Here is a 23345-nt window from a genome sequence, read left to right on the forward strand (position 1 = left end):
TAAATGTTGTAGTAAATGTAATAGGCACAAATGCAGTACTTATTTACACTAATTTACACAACAAATCACCACTATGCAAGATATTCTGACAACAAAAAAGTATACATTGATCCGTAAAATAACTTCTCCTCCCATAAGCGAAAAAAAAACTTATTACATACTAGTCGCCGCACTTCAGTGCGACGCCAATAATTCCATAACAAAGCCGTATTTTTAGTATGCATCTACGTGATCAGTGGCATTTCGCTCCCCGATTAAAAATGTTTATTTATTTTTTAATCTGTGCAAGTAGTCGAAAAGAAATATGTTCATAGTTTGGCAAAATTACCAACAACAACTATTATAGATTTAATTAAACATGCATGCATTCTATCCAGGCACGAAAATTGGATTAGTTCAATAATGTTAATTCATCCAAATCATAAAAATATATAGCGTGTGTAACGTGTTTCGTCGATAATTTAGCAAAATCGTGCAGTTCCCATATAACATTTAATGAACGAACTTAAATTAATAGCATGCGTGATGTAGTGGTAGCGAGTATTCGTTTGAGTCTTTAGCTCCCGGTCACTATTTTCAGCTAAGTTATTTTTTCCATGTAATTATAAATGTATCATTTAATACAAATATTGCAGTTGTGTTAGTTAATTAACATCTAACATTTAAAAAATCCCTTTAATATATTTGTATTTATTTCCAACAAACGCATCGCTGTAATCCATTAATTTTTAAGGAAAATGTGTAATAGAATATAGGGCCGAAAAAGTCGAATCGATCTAAATTATCGGACTGGGCCGAAAAAGCTTGGGGTCAAAAAAGCCTGCTACCGTATACATTTATAATTAGAGGCTTGCATCACTAGATCAATATGTAATAATAAACATAAATGATTAGATTCATTTATATTTATAAACATAGATCACGGTCTATCGTCGTCTCTGTTAGGGTCGGTCTCTGATCCGAAATATAGTGAAAAATAACCTTTGCGTGCCTCACGAAAACTGATAATATCAACACACAACAAGAGCCTGACATTGAAAACATGGCATCAAAATTGCCAGAAAAGGCACTTAACCTTATACGGAGAGCACCACGAGTTAATTTAAGTGCCCTTAAGCCTCTACCAGCTGCATATCTAATAAAGGTTTGTATTGTTATATTGCATATTTTCTTGATCTGTTGAATTATTCATATATGCATGCATTTCGGATAAATTAATGTTTCGGATGATATTTGCATGCATTTCGGATAAATTAATGTTTCGGATGAAAGTTGGTCTATTGAGTATAACATTTAACGCGAATTTAGCAATGCTTTTTGATAGGCTTAATTCGCTTGATATTCTTTGTGAAAAAAGTAGCCTAATACTCTCGTAAAAACTTTAAAAATGTACGAATATTGTAGGACAAGAGCTCTCACTGACATTTGACTTGTTTCTATAAATTCCGTCGCCCAGCTATTGACCTTCCGGGTCGCTGGGAATGCAACTGATACAGGTTTTTTTTTCATTTAAACTCACGGCCTGGAATCTAGACGGCACTTTTATCAGTTATAAGAGCAACATGAACTGTTTTCAGCATAAAAAACAAACACATTGATCATGAATATATCCCTAATGCATACATGCCATACGTCCCGATCTCGGCGGGACAGTCCCGCTTTTGGGCCCTTTGTCCCGCCGTCCCGCCATGAGACGATTTGTCCCGACATTCGTAAAAAACGATGCAAGGTGTATAGGTTCCCAATAAAATTTGCTATTCAAGCTCTGTTTCGCTAACACTTAACACCGCTAATCCCTTTATTGCCCCCAATTAACAATCCGATTCTACTTCTCATGTGTACCAGTGTTGTTTATGACACCTTATCAGCGATTTATCGGTTAATTATTGATTTTATCAGGCATTCACACCATGGTCGTCTTCAAGATAGTGGTCGCTTATTGCTATCGATAGTTTTATTATAATGAAATAAATGTTGAAAATGTGTTTATTTTGTATTTGTTTGAAACGGTTTACAAAACAATTGTTTTGTAAAATTAACGCTACGTCATAAATGAGTCTTTTACATTCAATGTTTAGTTCCAATATAGCGGGATATTTCGAATGTACAATATACCAAAATCGCAACAAACAGTCCAATAAGTGATACCCATCCTGTCTAGTGTAATTGTAATAAAAACAACGAGGTGTTATGCATGACAGTTTGACCCTACTCCAATTAAGCTAAAAACAACGAGGTGCTATGCATGACAGTTTGACCCTACTCCAAAAGCCGCAACAATTGACAAGTAACAAACTGCGCATGGACACATGCTTAAGGTTCATGGGGGGGATAAAATTCATTAAAACTTCGCTTTGGTTTTTCTTCATTGAATGTGGTACAATATGGTCAAACTATATATCATTTTAAAGCTAAAGACGGATAGAATAACATAAACACATTTTTGACATTCAATATTTGTGTGCTTTATTCGTATTTTGGTTTAAAACCACTACTTTTTTACACTAATTTACAAAATCTCAATCTAAAGTTAGGAATGATATGCACTACCTTAAGTTGAATAAATACAAAGCTATATACATATACAAGGTCAAGTTAGCAACATTTCACAGAAAATTATTGTCATAAAACAACAAATGAGTTTTTATTCAACTGCCTTTTTTGGATAAATATCCTAAACATAGTTCTAAAAATAACTAAAACGTAACTACTTTTTAACAATCCAGGTATGGTGGATAATTAGAGTCACAATTCTATTTCAAAGGCTTAACAATTTAGTTATTTACCTCTCAACCAAATTGCAAATTTTAAACCATCTCAAATTGAAATAGATTGCAGACGACATATAAAATTGTAAAGGAATATAAAGAAATTGGCAAAACGATTGATTTTATATTTCGATTCCTTCTACCCATTTGAAAGCGTGGCCATCGCTGTGATCCGTAGAAAAACGTGCAAAACAAATCGGTCGAAACCACGTGCAGTGGTGAGAAAACCGGGTATGTGTATACACATACCTGAGATAACACATGCTTATTTTGACAGTTTGGTGGCAACTTGTAAAACAACTATTAACATTAATCAGCAAGAGATCGCACTAAATAACAGAAATGACCGCGTAGAGATATCATCACTTACCCTATTTGAAATAGTTTCCAGCTGAAAATTGTCCCCCACACGTCTTTTTAGTTCATTTGTATTGTTTTTCTGGAGCCGAAGTGCATCTCACAGAATATCCAACCAACTTCCGTTGTTTTCACTTTCGTTTTTAAAAACTCCGTTTAAAAGAATTATTACTACTTTTAGATTGTTAAAGCGATGTATTATTATATATTATCAATAGAATAGTATACCGTGATGAATTGAACGGAGTAATCTAGATCTTTCTGTCAGTCTGTAAGCGCACTATTTTATGCGCAATAATAAAGTATATGTGATTCGACAACGATTGTAAACATTGGTGAAATGCTTCTTACATAGTTATTCTTTTGAGTGTTTATGAGGTCTGATCGTGCAGTTTGCAAACATCAACGGAAAGATTACAATTCAATGCATTTGTCATCGTCAACCGTATGGAATGTCAATTAGGCGATGAGTGAGTTTTTAGCATGTTTCTTTCTATTTTATTAATTTAAAAATGGCTTCCCCCATGGTGATGAAATGACATGTGTTCGAGTTTTGATATTTCTAGATATGCAAACTTTTTTTACTATTTAAGCGTAACTTGCCCTCGTCAATGTCGATATCATTCACTAGTTATATAATTTTCCGCCGAAATATGTGGAATAAACATGATTCAGATTTTTGAAAACAATGTATATTTTAGTGTTAAAATCTCTTTGTATTTTGATTGATTTTGTGGATGTTATGATACGTTGATGTACAAAATTGGTAGCAGTTTGAAGGAAAAACATCCATGAAAGCATATATGTATACATTATCAATGTGGCACTCTTCCTTTAGTCAAATTTGAGTTCAATGCTAGGGGTCCCACATTTTTCAAAATGAAGCCTCTACATGAACCTTAAAACAACATCGCAACAAACAGTAAAAGTGGTACCCATCTTGTCTTGTGTTATTGTAATAAAAACAGCGTGTTGTTATTCATGACAGTTTGACACTACCCCAATACAGCGCCTGACAATTCACAATTCAGTTAATGTTTAATCTGTGTATATAAGAAGAAAACAAAATACGGAAATGTGTACGCCCGCGCATTCCGTGTGTAACTGATGTAACTGTTCGGTAGATAGTGTACTGTAACCCGTACTTTCAGTCAACTGGATAGCCTCCCCTGCGTCAATTTTTGCCATTGAAATTAATATAATGAGTATTGTTGTCGTAATGTTCTAGATTTTGTACTCTTAAACAGATGAATATTATCTTCGTTGTTTGCTATTGTCTTATTTAATAAAACTGTTATTGTTATGTTTTAGATTTCATGCTTCATATCAGATGTTTTATCTCTTGAATAAAAGTATCAAGAGTTTTTGTTAGTACTATACTGACTATAGTAAAGGTGGAATGATAGATCGTTTTAGGTGTCCTGCTTTTTGGTCAAATGTCCCGACAATTTTTTATGGAATGTCCCGCTTTGGACCTAAAAAATTATGGCATGTATGCCCTAATGCATAAATAAAAACAGTGTACATGATATGGTGTGGTGCAGAACAAAGATGTTTATCCAATTTTCAAACACATCAACTGTTCAGGTAAACCTGTAAGTTTTTGCAATGAACTGACAATACTAATTATTCCGAATTTAAAAATAAACATAGACTATCTGGGGAATGCGTTGCAAGATAGATCTCATGTCTAATCAACTAATTCTGATACACAGTTTTTGGCTTCACTGGCCAGAGGCCAGCAGGGCTTATGTCATTGTCCTGTGTCCGTCATGCGGGCGTGTTTGCGTCCGTACTTGCGTTAACTTTTTCTTTAAACATCTTCTTCTCCTAAAGTACTGGACCAATTCTGATGAAATTTCTCAGGAATGTTCCTTGGGTGAACCTCTTTCAAATTGTTCAAATTATGCCCCTGTGGTCAAATTTGACCCCGCCCCAGGGGTCACAAAATAGAAAATTTGCTTATATAAGGCCTATTTTGTGAAAACTTTTAAAATCTTCTTGTCCATAACCATTTGGCCTAGGGCTATCAAATTTGGTATGTAGAGACATCTACTAGTCCTCTACCAAATTTCTTCAAATTATGCCCCTGGGGTCAAATTTGAATCTGCCCCAGGGGTCAAAAAATTAAACATATGCTAATATATGGCCTATTTTGTGAAAACTTTCAATATCTTCTCGTCCATAACCATTGGGCCTAGGGCTATCAAATTTGGTATGTAGAGACATCTCACAGTCCTCTACCAAATTTCTTCAAATTATGCCCCTGGGGTCAAATTTGACCCTGCCCCGGGGGTCACAAAATTGAACATATGCTTATATACGGCCTATTTTGTGAAAACTTTAAAAATCTTCTCGTCCATAACCATTAGGCCTAGGGCTATCAAATTTGGTATGTAGAGACATCTTATAGTCCTCTACCAATTTTTTTTCAAATTATGCCCCTGGGGTCAAATTTGACCCTGCCCCGGGGGTCACAAAATTGAACATATGCTTATATAAGGCCTATTTTGTGAAAACTTTCAAAATCTTCTCGTCCATAACCATTGGGCCTAGGTCTATCAAATTTGGTATGTAGAGACATCTAATAGTCCTCTACCAAATTTCTTCAAATTATGCCCCTTGGGTCAAATTTGACCCTGCCCCTGGGGTCACAAAATTGAACATATGGGTATATAAGGCCTATTTTGTGAAAACTTTCAAAATCTTCTTGTCCATAACCATTTGGCCTAGGGCTATCAAATTTGGTATGTAGAGACATCTACTAGTCCTCTAACAAATTTCTTCAAATTATGCCCCTGGGGTCAAATTTGACTCTGCCCCAGGGGTCACAAAATTGAACATATGCTTATATAAGGCCTATTTTGTGAAAACTTTCAATATCTTCTTGTCCATAACCATTGGGCCTAGGGCTATCAAATTTGGTATGTAGAGACATCTCACAGTCCTCTACCAAATTTCTTCAAATTATGCCCCTGGGGTAAAATTTGACCCTGCCCCAGGGGTCACAAAATTGAACATATGCTTATATACGGCCTATTTTGTGAAAACTTTAAAAATCTTCTCGTCCATAACCATTGGGCCTAGGGCTATCAAATTTGGTATGTAGAGACATCTAATAGTCCTCTACCAATTTTTGTTCAAATTATGCCCCTTGGGTCAAATTTGACCCTGCCCCGGGGGTCACAAAATTGAACATATGCTTATATAAGGCCTATTTTGTGAAAACTTTCAAAATCTTCTTGTCCATAACAATTGGGCCTAGGTCTATCAAATTTGGTATATAGAGACATCTAATAGTCCTATACCAAATTTCTTCAAATTATGCCCCTTGGGTCAAATTTGACCCTGCTCCGGGGCTCACAAAATTGAACATATGCTTATATAAGACCTATTTTGTGAAAACTTTCAAAATCTTCTTGTCCATAACCATTGGGCCTAAGGCTATCAAATTTGGTATGTAGAGACATCTTATAGTCCTCTTCCAAATTTCTTCAAATTATGCCCCAGGGGTCAAATTTGACCCTGCCCTGGGGGTCACAAAATTGAACATATGCTTATATAAGGCCTATTTTGTGAAAACTTTCAAAATCTTCTCGTCCATAACCATTGGGCCTAGGTCTATCAAATTTGGTATGTAGAGACATCTAATACATCTAATAGTCCTCTATAAATTTTTGTTCAAATTATGCCCCTTGGGTCAAATTTGACCCTGCCCCGGGGGTCACAAAAGTGAACATATGCTTATATAAGGCCTATTTTGTGAAAACTTTCAAAATCTTCTCGTCCATAACAATTGGGCCTAGGTCTATCAAATTTGGTATGTAGAAACATCTCATAGTCCTCTACCAAATTTCTTCAAATTATGCCCCTTGGGTCAAATTTGACCCTGCCCTGGGGGTCACAAAATTGAACATATGCGTATATAAGGCCTATTTTGTGAAAACTTTCAAAATCTTCTTGTCCATAACCATTGGGCCTAGGTCTATCAAATTTGGTATATAGAGACATCTAATAGTCCTATACCAAATTTCTTCAAATTATGCCCCTTGGGTCAGATTTGACCCTGCCCCGGGGCTCACAAAATTGAACATATGCTTATATAAGACCTATTTTGTGAAAACTTTCAAAATCTTCTTGTCCATAACCATTGGGCCTAAGGCTATCAAATTTGGTATGTAGAGACATCTTATAGTCCTCTTCCAAATTTCTTCAAATTATGCCCCAGGGGTCAAATTTGACCCTGCCCTGGGGGTCACAAAATTGAACATATGCTTATATAAGGCCTATTTTATGAAAACTTTCAAAATCTTCTCGTCCATTACCATTGGGCCTAGGTCTATCAAATTTGGTATGTAGAGACATCTAATAGTTCTCTACCAAATTTCTTCAAATTATGCCCCTGGGGTCAAATTTGACCCTGCCCCGGGCGTCACAAAATTGAACATATGCTTATATAAGGCCTATTTTGTGAAAACTTTCAAAATCTTCTCGTCCATAACCATTGGGCATAGGTCTATCAAATTTGGTGTATAGAGACATCTAAAAGTCCTCTACCAAATTTGTTCAAATTATGCCCCTGGGGTCAAATTTGACCCTGCCGCGGGGTTCACAAAATTGAACATATGCTTATATAAGGCCTATTTTGTGAAAACTTTCAAAATCTTTTCGTCCATAACCATTGGGCCTAGGGCTATCAAATTCGGTATGTAGAGACATCTAATAGTCCTCATCCAAATTTCTTCAAATTATGCCCCTGGGGTCAAATTTGACCCTGCCCCGGGGGTCACAAAATTGAACATATGCTTATATAAGGCCTATTTTGTGAAAACTTTCAATGTCTTCTTGTCCATAACTGTATGGCATAGGGCTACCAAATTTGGTATGTAGAGACATGTATTAGTTCTCTTCTTAGTTTGTTCAAATTATGTCCCAGGGGTCAAATTTGAAACTGCCCCACGGATCACAAAATTGAATATATGCTTAAAAAGAGCTTATTTTGTGAAAACTTTAAAATCTTTTTGTCCATAACCATTGGGTCTAGGGCTACCAAATTTGGTATGTAGTGACATTTTATAGTCCTCTACCAAGTTTGTTCAAATTATGCCCCTGGGGTAAATTTGACCCTGCCCTGGGGGTCACAAAATTGAACATACGCTTATATGGGGCCTATTTTGTGAAAACTTTAAAAACCTTCTTGTCCATGAACATTGAGCCTAGGGCTACCAAATTTGGTATGTAGTGAAATCTTATAGTTCTCTACCAAGTTTGGTCAAATTTGACCCTGCCCCAGGGGATCACAAAATTGAACATATGCTTATATAAGGCCTATTATGTGAAAACTTAAAAAATCTTCTTGTCCATAACCATCCAGCCTAGGGCTATCAAATTTGGTATGTAGTGACATCTTATAGTCCTCTACCAAATTTGTTCAAATTTTATCCCTGGGGTTAAATTTGAACCTGCCCCGGGGGTCACAAAATTGAACATATGCTTATATAATGCCTATTTTGTGTAAACTTTAAAAAAATTCTTGTCCATAACCATTAGGCCTAGGGCTACACAATTTGGTATGTAGTGACATTGTATAGTCCTTCACTTAGTTTGTTCAAATTATGCCCCAGGAGTGAAATTTGACCCTGCCCTGGGGGCCACAAAATTGAACATATGCTTATATAAGGCCTATTCTGTGAAAACTTTCAAAATCTTCTTGTCCTTAACCATAAGGCATAGGGTTACCAAATTTGGTATGTAGTGACATCTAATAGTTCTCTACTAAGTTTGCTCAAAGTATGCCCCTTGAGTCAAATTTGACCCTGCCCGGGGGGGGGGGGGTCACAAAACTGAACATACGCTTATATGGGGCCTATTTTGTGAAAATTTTAAAAATCTTCTTGTCCATTACCATTGGGCCTAGGGCTACCAAATTTGGTATGTAGTGACATCTAATAAACCTCTACCAAGTTTGTTCAAATAATGCCTCTGGGGTCAACTTAAAGTTGGTGTCCCCTCCCGACGTTGATTTTTTTAATTTAACGTGTCAATGCACGTTCTGTGGTGCGTTATAACTCAAAGAAAAACAGCGTCAAAAGACGTCATTTGGTGCGCTATGACTCATCAAAAAAAATCCCCCAGTCATTTAGAAATATATTTTTTATATTGTTTAATTGTTTTAAAACTTTCCCGCACAGATAGTAAAATCCCCACTCAAACGATTCCCCAATACATCCGTTTCAACCCGACTCTATTACTGTATACTTACTACTTTTCAAGTTTCTATTTATTACCCGATAATCCCGTTTATTCCGTTTTTATCAATCACTTTTTGGTAAATATTTACGATAAAAGCTCTCAATTATTTCTTTAACACAAACCTTGCCATTTTTTAAGTGACTGTTTATAGATTTGATGAGATATTGCCTCTGAATATGCGTCAATCCCCTGACCAGTTGTGTGCTTGTTAAAACGCTCAATACACGCACGCTTTTGTATGCAAATGACGCGACGTTGTACATGCTGCATAGTTTTCGCGCTCTTTTTAATTGAGAAAAAGATTCGACACAAAATAAATTTGCACTGCTAATTTGAAGCAAAAATATTTAACGTTGCGGTAACATTTACATTTGGAAGAGTGTTTCGGATTAAAAACGCGTTAACATCGACTTACGGGAATGGGTTTCGGATTACAAATTAAATTATTCCCATTTGAGATTTCAACAAATATTAAAGGGATCTTTTCACGCTTTGGTAAATTGACAAAATTGAAAAAAGTTGTTTCAGATTCGTAAATTTTCGTTTTAGTTATGATATTTGTGAGGAAACAGTAATACTGAACATTAACCATGCTCTAATATAGCCATTATATGCATCTTTTGACGATTTTAAAACCTAAAAATTATAAAGCGTTGCAACGCGAAACGATTGAATAATTTGGAGAATTCTGTTTTTGTCGTTAAATTTTGTGAAACTACGAAGATTGCTTATATAAGGTATAAAATACATCAAGAATGTGTACTCGGCGGAATAGCTCAGTAGGCTATAGCGTTTTTACTTCAGGACTCTGGCAGGACTCCAGGGGTCACTGGTTCGAAACCTGCTCCGGGCAATGTTCTTTTCCTTTTTTTTTATTTTTTTCTTGATTTTTTACTGGAGCTTTTATGATCCAATGTTTACATTTATCAATATAAAGCATTTAATGAATAAGTTAAAAAAATGCCAAAATCTGTGAAAAGGCCCCTTTAACCGTTGCGTTATAAATTCAACGATAATTTGTTTAAACACTTTACGAGTCGAATACTTGTTTTGACGGAATTATGCGTGAAATTCACGTTGTCCACGAGGATCACGGCCGGTTGCCATCACCAGTCTTCTAACTATCAATTATCGGACGAAACATTTACAAGTGTGCGTAATTAATTCAACGAAAATTTGTTAAGCGCATTACGTGTCGAATAAATGTCAGAAAAACGAGGTGAATCAGTTCTATAAATGGACATGATGAAATATACATGTACTGGAATTAAATTGTTATCACATAATTGTAACCGGGAGTCATTTGCACAACTTGCTCGCTATAATAATTAATTGTTTACCACTTGCAATTAATTTCTCGTATTAATTATGAGTCATAGGTAACACTCGTTTACAGTAAAAAGGTGTGATGATGATGCCAGAAACCGTCTTTAATGTACTGTACTGTACTAATTACCGGTTTTATATTACGTAAATGGTACAACTTCTTGCTAATCAAGCGTCGATAAACTCTTACTTCATGCCCGACGTCAATCAAAAATAATGGTCGATAGTTAACCCCGCCCTCATAAGCATTCGCGTAACCGATTGGACGATGAACTTCACAGTTTGACGACTGGAAAGTTACCAGATACATCCTTGTCAGCATTTAAATGACTGTGTAATGTGGCTAGAATAATCGATACGCGCGTCATGCTATTCTCGCATCAGTGGATTATCCATTACCCCATGTGGTGTTTACTTGTGAAAGTAGGTACCGAGTGCTCTTTTAAAACAGGGAATATTGATACACTGATAGACAAACCATCATTTTTTTTGGACAATCTCCACTTTCTTTTACTGAAAAATACACTGATCGGAAAATTTCAAGTGCCCCGGGGACTCTGGTTTCGAAATTCAAGCGCCTGCAAGGGGCGCTTAAATGGCCTGGGGAAAACCCTGACTTTGACCCTGCCCTGGGGGGGGGGGGTCACAAAATTGAATAAACGCTTATAAAGCGCCTATATTGTGAAATCTTAAGGAATCATCTTGTCGAAAACCATTCAGACTATGGCTACCAAATTTGGTATGCAGTAACATTTTGTAGTCCTCTACCAAGTTTGTTCAAATTATGCCCTTTGGGTCAAATTTGAGCCTGACCCGCAGGTCACAAAATTGAAGATAATATACGCATATATCTTACTTATTTTGTGAAAACTTTAAAAATATTCTTGTCCTTAAATCTAGGATCTAGGGCTACCATATTTTGTATGTACATGTAGTGAGATATAGTAGTCCTCTACAAAGTTTGCTCAAATTATTCCCCTGGGGTTAAATTTGACCAAGCCCAGGGGGTCACAAAAGTGTCTATGTGCTTAAATAGGGCCTATATTTAAGTTTTTGCACATGCAGAGAATATTTGTTTCAGCCTTTTTTCAGCAGTGGAGCGATACAGGGCCATCATGGCCCTCTTGTTCTTCAAAACCTGCCTAAGATAGATCATTTGTCAGTTCAAAACTTCTTCTTTGGTTTGATGACTGTTGTTCATCAAGTTTTTGCTTCAAGCATTTATCCACAATATACACGCACGTTGATGTTGATGGGAACAGGCATTGTGTTTTTGCAATGTATTAGGTTGATTTAACTCGATTGTATAGTCATAAGTGAGACATTATTTGTTAACATGGTTTTTGGTTTAACCAGGAAGAACTTTGAGCTGTAGGTAGGTACTCATAGAACTTAAAAGCTCAAAGCATTCAAGAAGAACAATACTAGATATAAGCTCACTTTAGGGTGGGCAGAATAAACTGCTGCAATTTTTCCACTAAGAAAAAACCAGTCCAACAATTTAACTTTGAATATGACCAGCAATTGTTTAATATAAGAGGGGAAAAGTATCAGTACCGATCAACTGTCTGTCATTGTATGTGTGTGTCTGTCCCAAAACTTTAACCTTGCTCATAAAATGAATACTTTTGGGTCTATGTTCTTTAAACTTCACATGTGCATGCATCTCATTGAGATCTACAATCAAACATGGTTTGAGATCCAAGGTTTTTTTTGGCTCGATTTTATAGCCGAAATTCGGCTATGTTCCCAATCTCAAAAAGTATACTTTTTTCCCAAAATGTGGCAAAAAATTTCCAATTTCCAAAAAAAAAAAAGGGTCTAATGCGTATTTTATCTCAATTGTAATTCAATTATATCTAACAAAGTATTATATGATTTTGTTCTTTTAATTTGAATGATTATAAAGAGTTATATCAAATTTAGTATTTCCCTAATCAGTGGACTTTTCGCTTGGAAAAAAAAGGCTGATGAATTTATTTTCCCAATTTCATGAAAATGCCGATAAAATTCCCAATTCCAAAGCCATGGGCTATCTTCCCAAAAAGTGGAGAAAAAAAACCTGGAGATCACTAGGTCAAAAGTCAAGGTCACTGGGACCTTTACATTCAAAATATAACCATGTTTCTAAAATAGCTTCCGTGCAGCGCAAAAGCGCAGAAGGGGAACTTGTGTTTCACAAACACAGCTTTTGTTTGTAAATATAAGTCTTTGCACATAAATCAGTTTTGCATGATTTATTATATTTTTGGGTCTAATCAGGTGAAGCAGCGCAGATCTCGTGCAAAAGGGACACAGAGTGGGCGCGGTAACAAAGGTCAGGGTCAACGAATTACACTGCCACGTCTTGGGTTTGAAGGAAACAACACACCTTTCTATCTTCAGATACCCAAAGAGCCTTATTACAAAGGCCATCAGTGAGTGTTTTGAGATACCCAAAGAGCTTTATTACAAAGGCCGTCAGTGAGTGTTTTCAGATACCCAAAGAGCCTTATTACAAAGGCCATCAGTGAGTGTTTTTTTGTTCAAGTGGCATTAATTGGGAGGATTTTTAGCGTTTAAAAAGACGTTTTCACAGATTTTGGCATGTATTGAAGTTTGTCATTAATTGCTTTAAATTGATAAATGTAAAAATTGGAGCTAAATAGCTCAACTAAAAACAAAATTAAAATTAGGAAAGGAAAAAAAAGTAATCCTAAACTGGGAGCAATTGGCTGACTCTTGAAGTAAAAGTCGAGCAGTTTAACCACTCGGCCATCCGTGCTCATGCAGTGTGTGGTGTATTTTATACTTAATATAAGCAATCGTTGTACTGTCACAATATATAAAGATAACAACAGAACTCTCCAAGTTATTCAATCGTTTTGTTTTTGTAACGCTTTATAATTTTAAGGGTTTTAAATCATTAAAAGATGCATATAATGGATATTTTAGAGCATAGTACATGTTCATTTTAACTGTTTCCGCGCAAATATCATAACTACTATGAAAATTTGCGAATCTGACAAAAGAAAATGCTCCGGATAGAAAGATCGGGGGTATATTGTTTTTGGTTTTTGTCATTGTATGTGTCAGTGTGTCCCAAAACTTTAACATTCTTCATAAACTTGCAATATTGACCGTAGCAACTTGATATTTGGCATGCATGTGTATCTCATGGAGCTGCACATTTTGAGTGGTGAAAGGTCAAGGTCATCCTTCAAGGTCAAAGGTAAAAAAAAAGTTCAAAAACTTTTACCAAAACTTAAACCTTCTTCATAACTTTTGCAATATTGAACATAGCAACTTGATATTTGGCATGCATGTGTATCTCACGGAGCTGCACATTTTGAGTGGTGAAAAGTCAAGGTCATCCTTCAAGGTCAAGGGGTAAAAAAATATTCAAAGTGGCGCATTAGGGGGCATTGTGTTTCTGACAAATACATCTTTTGTTTCTATTTTGTAAATTAACAAAAAGGTCTCTTCAAACCTTTACTACTCAGATACATACTCTGCCACAATTGTTCCCCTTTTCTTTGAGAAAATTATATAAAATGTACACATTTTGTACTAGATTCAAGTTTAAAAGGCTTCACTTGTAACAGTAAGGTTCTGCTGAGTTACATGTACTGCCAGGCTTTTCTGGTTTAAGATTGATTGCATATAGCCATTTAATTTCACGTCTGAGTGGGAAAAGGCAAAACTATAACACATCTAAATTAAAGCCCTAGTGTAAATGTTTTTATTCTATTTATCTAAAGTTGGCATTAGTTTATAAGATCGTTAATCTCGTTAATTCCACTGCAGGACTGAAAACTCACTCATACCTAGGCAAATGCTGTGTGTCTGTGTTCAATTTCAAAGACCATTGGTATCAAAAGAATACTAGAAATGGCGCGGCAGAGGCCAACGCGTATCCCCACGCCCCATGTTTGACCCAGGGGCACCCCAGGATTGGTAATGGGGCCATGCATAGTTGAGATTGACGGTATTATCATAAGAGAAGTTCATTATCAATTAGAAGTGAATCTGTGTAGAAATGAAAAAAAATATAGTAAAAGGCAATTTTGGGTGGGCATGGCCTATGTGGGCGGGGCGCCCCAGGGTTGGTAATGGGGCCATACATAGTTGAGATTGACTGTATTGTCTTAAAAGAGGTTCAGTATCAAGTTGAAGTAAATCGGTGTAGAAATGAAGAAATTATAGTAAAAGGCAATTTTGGGTGGGCGTGGCCTATGTTGGCGGGGCGCCCCAGGGTTGGTAATGGGGCTATGCATAGTTGAGATTAACTGTATTGTCATAAGAGAAGTTCAGTATCAATTTGAAGTGAATCGGTGTAGAAATGAAGAAATTATAGTAAAAGGCAATTTTGAGTGGGCGTGGCCTATGTGGGCGGGGCGCCCCCGGGTTGGTTATGGGGCCATGCATAGCTAAGATTGACCGTATTGTCATAAGAGAGGTTCAGTATCAATTTGAAGTGAATCGGTATAGAAATGAAGAAATTATAGTAAAAGGCAATTTTGGGTGGGCGTGGCCTATGTGGGCAGGCGCCCCAGGGTTGGTAATGGGGCCATGAATAGTTGAGATTGACCGTATTGTCATAAGAGAGGTTCAGTATCAATTTGAAGACAATCGGTGTAAAAATGAAGAAATTATAATAAAATAACCTAAAAAAATGAGTAAAAATCTCTGACCCGGCCCCACCCCAACCCCCATAACTTTTGAATCAGGGGTCAGATCAAAATTCTGAATAGTGCACCGTCGCACATATGCTCATAGCTACCATGTGTGTAAGTTTCAAGGTTCTAGTGCTAATAGTGTAGGAGATAATAGTGGCCAGGACAGACTGACAGACAGACGGGCGGCGGAGATAGCCACAATATCCCCACGCTTTTCAAAGGATATGGATAATTTTTTGTAGCATAAAGAATGCGCTGCCTGTTTCCAGATCCGACTGACTGACAACAAATGTATTTTGTAACTAGAAATGGCGCCGCAGAGGCCGACGCGTATCCCCACGCCGCATGTTTGACCCAGGGGCGCCCCAGGGTTGGTAAAGGGGCCATACATAGTTGAGATTGATCTTATTGTCATAAGAGATGTTCAGTATCAATTTGAAGTAAATCCGTGTAGAAATGAAGAAATTATAGTAAAAGGCAATTTTGGGTGGGCGTGGCCTATGTGGGCGGGGCCCCCTAGGGTTGGTAATGGCGCCATGCATAGTTGAGATTGACTGTATTGTCATAAAAGAGGTTCAGTATCAATTTGAAGTGAATCGGTGTAGAAATGAAGATATTATAGTAAAAGGTTATTTTGGGTGGGCGTGGCCTCTGTGGGCGGGGTGCCCCAGGGTTGGTAATGAGGCCATGCATAGATGAGATTAACTGTATTGTCATAAGAGAGGTTCAGTATCAATTTGAAGTGAATCGGTGTAGAAATGAAAAAATTATAGTAAAAGGCAATTTTGGGTGGGCGTGGCCTATGTGGTTGTGGCCTATTATGGGCGGGGCACCCCAGGGTTGGTATGGGGCCATACATAGTTGAGATTGACCGTATCGTCATAAGAGAAGTTCAGTATCAATTAGAAGTGAATCTGTGTAGAAATGAAGAAATTATAGTAAAAGACAGTTTTGGGTGGGTGTGGCCTGTTATGGGCGGGGGGACCCCAGGGTAGGTAATGGGGCCTTACATAGTTGAGATTGACTGTATTGTCATAAGAGATGTTCAGTATCAATTTGAAGTAAATTGGTGTAGAAATGAAAAAAAATATAGTAAAAGGCAATTTTTGGTGGGCGTGGCCTATGTGGGCGGGGCACCCCAGGGTTGGTAATGGCGCCATGCATAGTTGAAATTGACCGTATTGTCATAAAAGAGGTTCAGTATCAATTTGAAGTGAATCGGTGTAGAAACGAAGAAATTATAGTAAAAGGCAATTTTGGGTGGGCGTGGCCAATGTGGGCGGGGCGCCCCAGGGTTGGAAATGGGGCCGTACATAGTTGCGATTAACTGTATTGTCATAAAAGAGGTTCAGTATCAATTTGAAGTGAATCCGTGTTGAAATGAAGAAAGGCAATTTTGGGTGGGCATGGCCTATGTGGGCGGGGCGCCCCAGGGTTGGTAATGGGGCCATGCATAGCTGAGATTGACCGAATTGTCATAAGAGAGGTTCAGTATCAATTTGAAGTGAATCGGTGTAGAAATGAAGAAATTATAGTAAAAGGCAATTTTGGGTGGGCGTGGCCTGTGTGGGCGGGATGCCCTAGGGTTGGAAATGGGGCCATGCATAGCTGAGATCGACCGTATTGTCATATGAGAGGTTCAGTCTTAATTTGAAGTGAATCGGTGTAGAAATGATGAAATTATAGTAAAAGGCAATTTTGGGTGGGCATGGTCTGTGTGGCCGGAGCGCCCCAGGGTTTGTAATGGGGCCATGCATAGTTGTGATTGACCTTAGTGTCATAAGAGAGGCTCAGTATCAATTTGAAGTAAATCGGTGCAGAAATGAAGAAGTTAATGTAAAATAACATAAAAAATGAGTGAAAATCTCTGATCTGGCCCCGCCCCAACCCCATAATTTTTGACCCAGGGGTCAAATCAAAATTCCGTCACTGTTGTCGTCGCACATATGCTCATAGCTACCATGCATGTAAGTTTCAATGTTCTAGTGCTAATAGTGTAGGAGGAGCAGGTGGCCAGGACGGACGGACAGACGCACATCAATACAATATCCCCACTTTTTCTCCGAAAAACGTGGGGATAATCAATCACTATTGGTTTCTGTGTTTACAGTTTACGACGCGAGTATCCTCCCCTGACCCTTCACACGTTGCAGCGCATGATTGATCTTGGTAGAGTTGATACTTCACAACCCATCGATCTGAACGCCATATGTAACTCAGCTATTTATAAGTTGAATCCCAAAGACAAGGAGTATGGGATCAATTTGACGGATGAGGTATACTAGGAACATGCCACCTTGCAATTGATTATAAATCAAGACGGTTTGCTCCTAAAAAAACTGTAGGCCTTGTTCTGGAAAAACTGGTCTTAATGCATGTGCGTTACGTCTCATCACAAATTTGCCTTAGCAGTCTGCTTAGCAAAAATCCTGTTAACCCTTTGCATGCTGGGTTATTTGTCGTCTGCTAAAATGCCGTCTGCTGAATTTGTAAAATTAGCATTTTCTTCAATTTTTTTCAAAGAATACTATCAGAATAGCAAACAGTTTGGATCCTGATGAGACGCCACGTTTTGTGGCGTCTCATCTGGATCCAAACTGTTTGCAAAGGCCTTCAAAATTTGGTTCCAGCACTGAAAGAGTTAAGGCGGAAAGTGTCGTCCCTGATATCAGCCTGTGCATTAAGTGCAGTTTTCCCAGAACTAGGCTCATATTAACCTGTGCCTGCTTCTTGATTATCCAAACGTGTTAATTAATATCTAATTTACAATTTTTATGCTCCCCAAAAATTTATAGCATATAGTCGCCGCTTCGTCTGTCCGTCAGTGTGTCTGTCCGTGCACAATTTTTCCGGGCTATTTCTCAGCAACTATTGCTAACAATGAAACTTTATGGGAAGCTTCACTACCAAGAGGAGATGTGCATATTATCAGCGGGTTCTGGTCGGATGATTTTTCACAGAGTTATGGCCCTTTGAAATTTTCTGTAAAAAAATTATTGTCCCCCCAACTACTGTGCCCTCAAGACATTTCCTTTTATCTGAATATATAGTGCAATATTGTGACAAAAAAAAACCTTTGGGGAGCATCACCCATCTCTGACGGTTTCTTGTCTTCATTAAGGAATTAAGATATGTAGCTTGTATGACATATTATCCTGTATCTTAATTTTGGTTGTCTTTTTTTTTTGAAAAAAAGATTATGAGCTATTGTCATCACCTGGTCTTCAGCGTCGGGGTCGGTGTCTGGTTCAGTTTTGTGTTTAGGTCCACTTTTCTCATAAAAAAACAAAGCTATTGCATTCAAACTTGGTACACTTACTTTCTATCAAGAGGGGACTGGGCAGGCAAAGTAAGATAACTCTGGCAGGCATTTCGACAGAATTATGTGCCCTTTTTATACTTAGAATATTGAAAATTTGGTTAAGTTTTCTGTTTAGGTCCACTTTATTCCTATTGCTTTCATACTTGCAACACTTACTATCATAAGGGGACTGTGCTGGCAAAGTTATGTAACTCTGACTGGGATTTTGACAAAATTATGGCCCCTTTATACTTAGAAAATTGAAAATTTCGTCAACTTTTGTGTTTTGGTCCACTTTACTCCTAAAGTATTATAGCTATTGCTTTCAGACTTGGAACACTTGCTAACTATCATAAGAGGACTGTACAGGACAAGTTGCATAACTCTGACTGGCATTTTGACAGAATTATGGCCCTTTTTTGATTTAGTAACTTTGAATATTTGGTTAAATTTTGTGTTTAGATCCACTTTACTTCTTAAGTATCAAGGCTATTGCTTTCAAACTTCAAATACTTTCATACTATCATGATGGTACTGTACCTGGCAAGTTGAATTTGACCTTGACCTTTGAATGACCTTGACTCTCAAGATCAAATTATTAAATGTTGCTAAAATTGCCATAACTTCTTTATTTATGATCAGATTTGATTCATACTTTGACAAAACAACACTTACCTACAGCTATCTAATAAATATCCACACCCCCACACTTATAATACACCCCTATCCACCCCCACCCCTCCCTCCTTTTTTATTGAAGTATTGAGATAGGTCACATTACCTTTAAAAAGAAAAATAGATGAGCGGTCTGCACCCGCTAGGTGGTGCTCTTGTTATGTCTTACTCTCACTAATTAATGCATGTGTGTTATGAACGAAACATTAAAGCAAAATAGTTTTTTAATCATTTTAACAAGAGTTCCGCGGTCGGAGATGACCGCATTGAAGCCGGATTTTTGATTTAAATGACAGGAAAGTACCTTTCGTGTTTTTGTCAATGCAATACTTAAATTACTGAAATATTGTTCAAAGGTCAAAATGAAATGTAAGTACTTTTCAAGGCATGAGCAAACCTTGTGTTATGTTTTGAATGCATGCATATACATGAACAACAATAACATTTAAGGTCACAAATATGAACTTGAATTGACAACTAGGAAAGTTTGATCTCAATTTTTTTATTAGTTAGTCATGGCAAAGTCCATGTCCAAGCATACGAAAGTTAAAACAACTTTTAATTTTTAACATTCAAGGTCACAGTGACCTTGACCTTCAATGACCTTAAAATGACCAATTGTCATCTACTAGTGCTGGCCAACCTTCATGTCCAGTTTGAAGACTGTAAGTCCAAGCATAAGAAAGTTATACCATGAAATAAGAATTTTAACATTTTTACATTCAAGGTCACGGTGACCTTGACCTTAAAATGACCAGTGGTCATCTACTAGTTCTGGCCAACCTTCATATCAAGTTTGAAGACTCTAGGTCTAAGCATACCAAAGTATTAACAACTTTAACATATTTACATCCAAGGTCACAGTGACCTCGACCTTCAAATGAATGACCTTGAAATGACCAGTGGTCATCTAAGTGTGCTTGCAAACCTTTACGTCAAGTTTGAGATTCTAGGTCTAAGCATACCAAAGTTACAACAATTTTAACATTTTAACATTTAAGTTCACAGTGACCTTGACCTTCAAATGAATGACATTGAAATGAATGACCTTGAAATGACCAGTGGTCATCTAAGTGTGCTTGCAAACCTTTACGTCAAGTTTGAGATTCTAGGTCCAAGCATACCAAAGTTATAACAATTTTAACATTTTAACATTGAAGGTCACAGTGACCTTGACCTTCAAATGAATGACATTGAAATGAGCAGTGGTGATCTTCTAGTACTGGCCAACCTTTATGTCAAGTTTGAAGACTCTAGGTACAAGCATACCAAAGTTATAACATGGAATAAGAACTTTAACATTTTTACCTACCAAAGTTATAAGAACTTTAACATTTTTACATTCAAGGTCACAGTGACCTTGACCTTAGAATGAATGACCTTGAAATGACCAGTGGTCATCTAAGTGTGCTTGCAAACCTTCATGTCAAGTTTGAAGACTCTATGTCCAAGCATACCAAAGTTATAACAATTTTAACATTTTAACATTTAAGGTCACAGTGACCTTGACCTTCAAATGAATGACATTGAAATGACCAGTGGTCATCTTCTAGTACTGGCCAATCTTTATTTCAAGTTTGAAGACTCTAGGTACAAGCATACCAAAGTTATAACATGAAATAAGAACTTTAACATTTTTACATTCAAGGTCACAGTGACCTTGACCTTCAAATGAATGACCTTGAAATGTCCAGTGGTTACTTACTAGTTCTGGCCAACCTTCATGTCAAGTTTCAAGACTCTAGGTCCAAGCATACCAAAGTTATAACAACTTTAACATTTTTACATTCAAGGTCACAGTGACCTTGACCTTCAAATGAATGACCTTGAAATGTCCAGTGGTTACTTACTAGTTCTGGCCAACCTTCATGTCAAGTTTCAAGACTCTAGGTCCAAGCATACCAAAGTTATAACAACTTTAACATTTTTATATTGAAGGTCACAGTGACCTTCACCTTCAAATGAATGACCTTGAAATGACCAGTGGTCATCTGTTAATCCTGGCCAACCTTCATGTCAAGTTTGAAGACTCTAGGTCCAAGCATACCAAAGTTATACCATGAAATAAGAACTTTAACATTTTTACATTCAAGGTCACAGTGACCTTGACCTTCAAATGAATGACCTTGAAATGACCAGTGGTTACTAACTAGTTATGGCCAACCTTCATGTCAAGTTTCAAGACTCTAGGTCCAAGCATACCAAAGTTATAACAACTTTAACATTTTTTATATTGAAGGTCACAGTGACCTTGACCTTCAAATGAATGACCTTGAAATGACCAGTGGTCATCTGTTAATCCTGGCCAACCTTCATGTCAAGTTTGAAGACTCTAGGTCCAAGCATACCAAAGTTATACCATGAAATAAGAACTTTAACATTTTCGAGCACGCCGCCACCCCGCCCGCCCGCCCGCCCCCCCCGCCCGCCCGACAACATCAATCTATAAGCCGAGATTTTTTCGAAAAAAATCCGGCTAATTAACATGAACTTTTGATTCATAAGTAAAAACACTAGCTTTAAAAATTGTTGTCATCTTTTAGAAATAAAAAAACAAAGAAAACTACTTTGCAATGATACTTGAGTGGCTTTTGGGGGATCGACTCTAATAAATTTTTTGCTCACTTTTCAGGGTGCTGATATTTTCACAGCGCGTGTCAACATTGAAGTACAGTGGGCGGAAGAATCAACCATAGCAGCGATCGAGCGTAACGGAGGTATGATCACCACACGCTTCTTTGACTTTCCGAGTTTGCAAGCAATAGTGGACCCTGAGTGGTTCTTCAAGAAAGGTGTCCCAATACCACGATGCTCCTTGCCACCTAAAGACGCCCTGGAGTATTATACAAACCCAGAAAAGCGAGGGTACCTTGCGGATCCCGAGAAAGTCCGACATGCGCGGTTTGAATTGGCACAAAAATACGGCTATGAGCCACCAGATTATGAAAATGGACCAAATGCGGAACTGTTTAAGAAACAGAAGGACCCGAGACAGATTTTCTTTGGATTGAATCCAGGCTGGGTGATTTGCTTGAAGGACAAAGTAATCATAAAGCCCAAAGATGATGATTATTTGCAATATTATCATGCTTGAATTGTTGCCAGAGAATGCTGCTTGTTGATATTAATGACCTTTAAAACTAAACATAGTATGATTTTTTAATTGTTAAAAATATCGTGTATGCAAAAAGTCTGGATAATACGTTTGTCTGTTTTTTTGTGTTTAGAGTACAGTCTTCATTAAAACATTGTAAAGTCAGTGGACTGTCACCTTACCTGCTCCACAGACCCGAGTGGATAACAATAGACTGTGCTGTCTATCCTTTCCCCATCAGAAGCAAAGTGAAAATGGCTTTTGCAATCAGAATAAAACCAGAACAACCTGCGAGCAACTCACAGTCTGTGCAGGTTTTATGCTGTTTGCTGCTCATCAGTATCTGGAAATATCTTGGAAATAAAGACTTCAAACTTGAATTTAGTAAGAAAAGTCTTCAATTACATTTAACTTTCTAAGGAACTACAAATGCGTCAAAATACATATGTGGTCAAGAGTTAAGGATGTCTTGTGCAGATAGTGAATGATATTACCCCTGCTTTGGGAAAATGGGGTTTAATACATGCACATCAAGTGCGGTGCAAGATTAGCCTGTGTGGTCCAAAACTAGATTTTCCCTTAGAAAAGACTTCTTTTAGACAAAAAATACCATAAAAATGGAAAGAACCGTATCATCCCTGATTAGCCTGTACGGATTGATTTTACCATGAGGGAGGCTAGTAACTTAATATATCAATATTTACCAATAACCATTAAGAATGTTATACCTAAGTGTGGTCAATATTTGCTAAATTAATATTGTTAATTATGAACAAATTGAATGCTCATGAATGTAAAAAAAAACTTCACAAGAACAATTCACATTTGTTAAAACATCATCACATGCAGCATCAGAGTAATAAAATGTTATTACAAAAATATACGAATTAATAATTAATTCAATGTAACATATG

General features: G+C 37.2%; 1 protein-coding gene across 1 annotated transcript; it reads left to right on the forward strand.

The window, feature by feature from the left end:
• The first annotated feature begins 977 nt into the window (after positions 1 to 977).
• Positions 978 to 22811, forward strand: LOC127861546 (39S ribosomal protein L15, mitochondrial-like). The gene is made up of 4 exons (XM_052400153.1): positions 978 to 1144; positions 12966 to 13120; positions 17472 to 17637; positions 21970 to 22811. Exons 1-4 carry the CDS (start codon positions 1043 to 1045, stop codon positions 22429 to 22431), a joined length of 885 nt encoding a protein of 294 aa, XP_052256113.1. The 5' UTR covers positions 978 to 1042; the 3' UTR covers positions 22432 to 22811.
• The last annotated feature ends 534 nt before the right edge of the window (positions 22812 to 23345 follow it).

The sequence above is a fragment of the Dreissena polymorpha genome, chromosome 16, assembly GCF_020536995.1.
Source record: "Dreissena polymorpha isolate Duluth1 chromosome 16, UMN_Dpol_1.0, whole genome shotgun sequence".
Lineage (NCBI taxonomy): Eukaryota > Metazoa > Mollusca > Bivalvia > Myida > Dreissenidae > Dreissena > Dreissena polymorpha.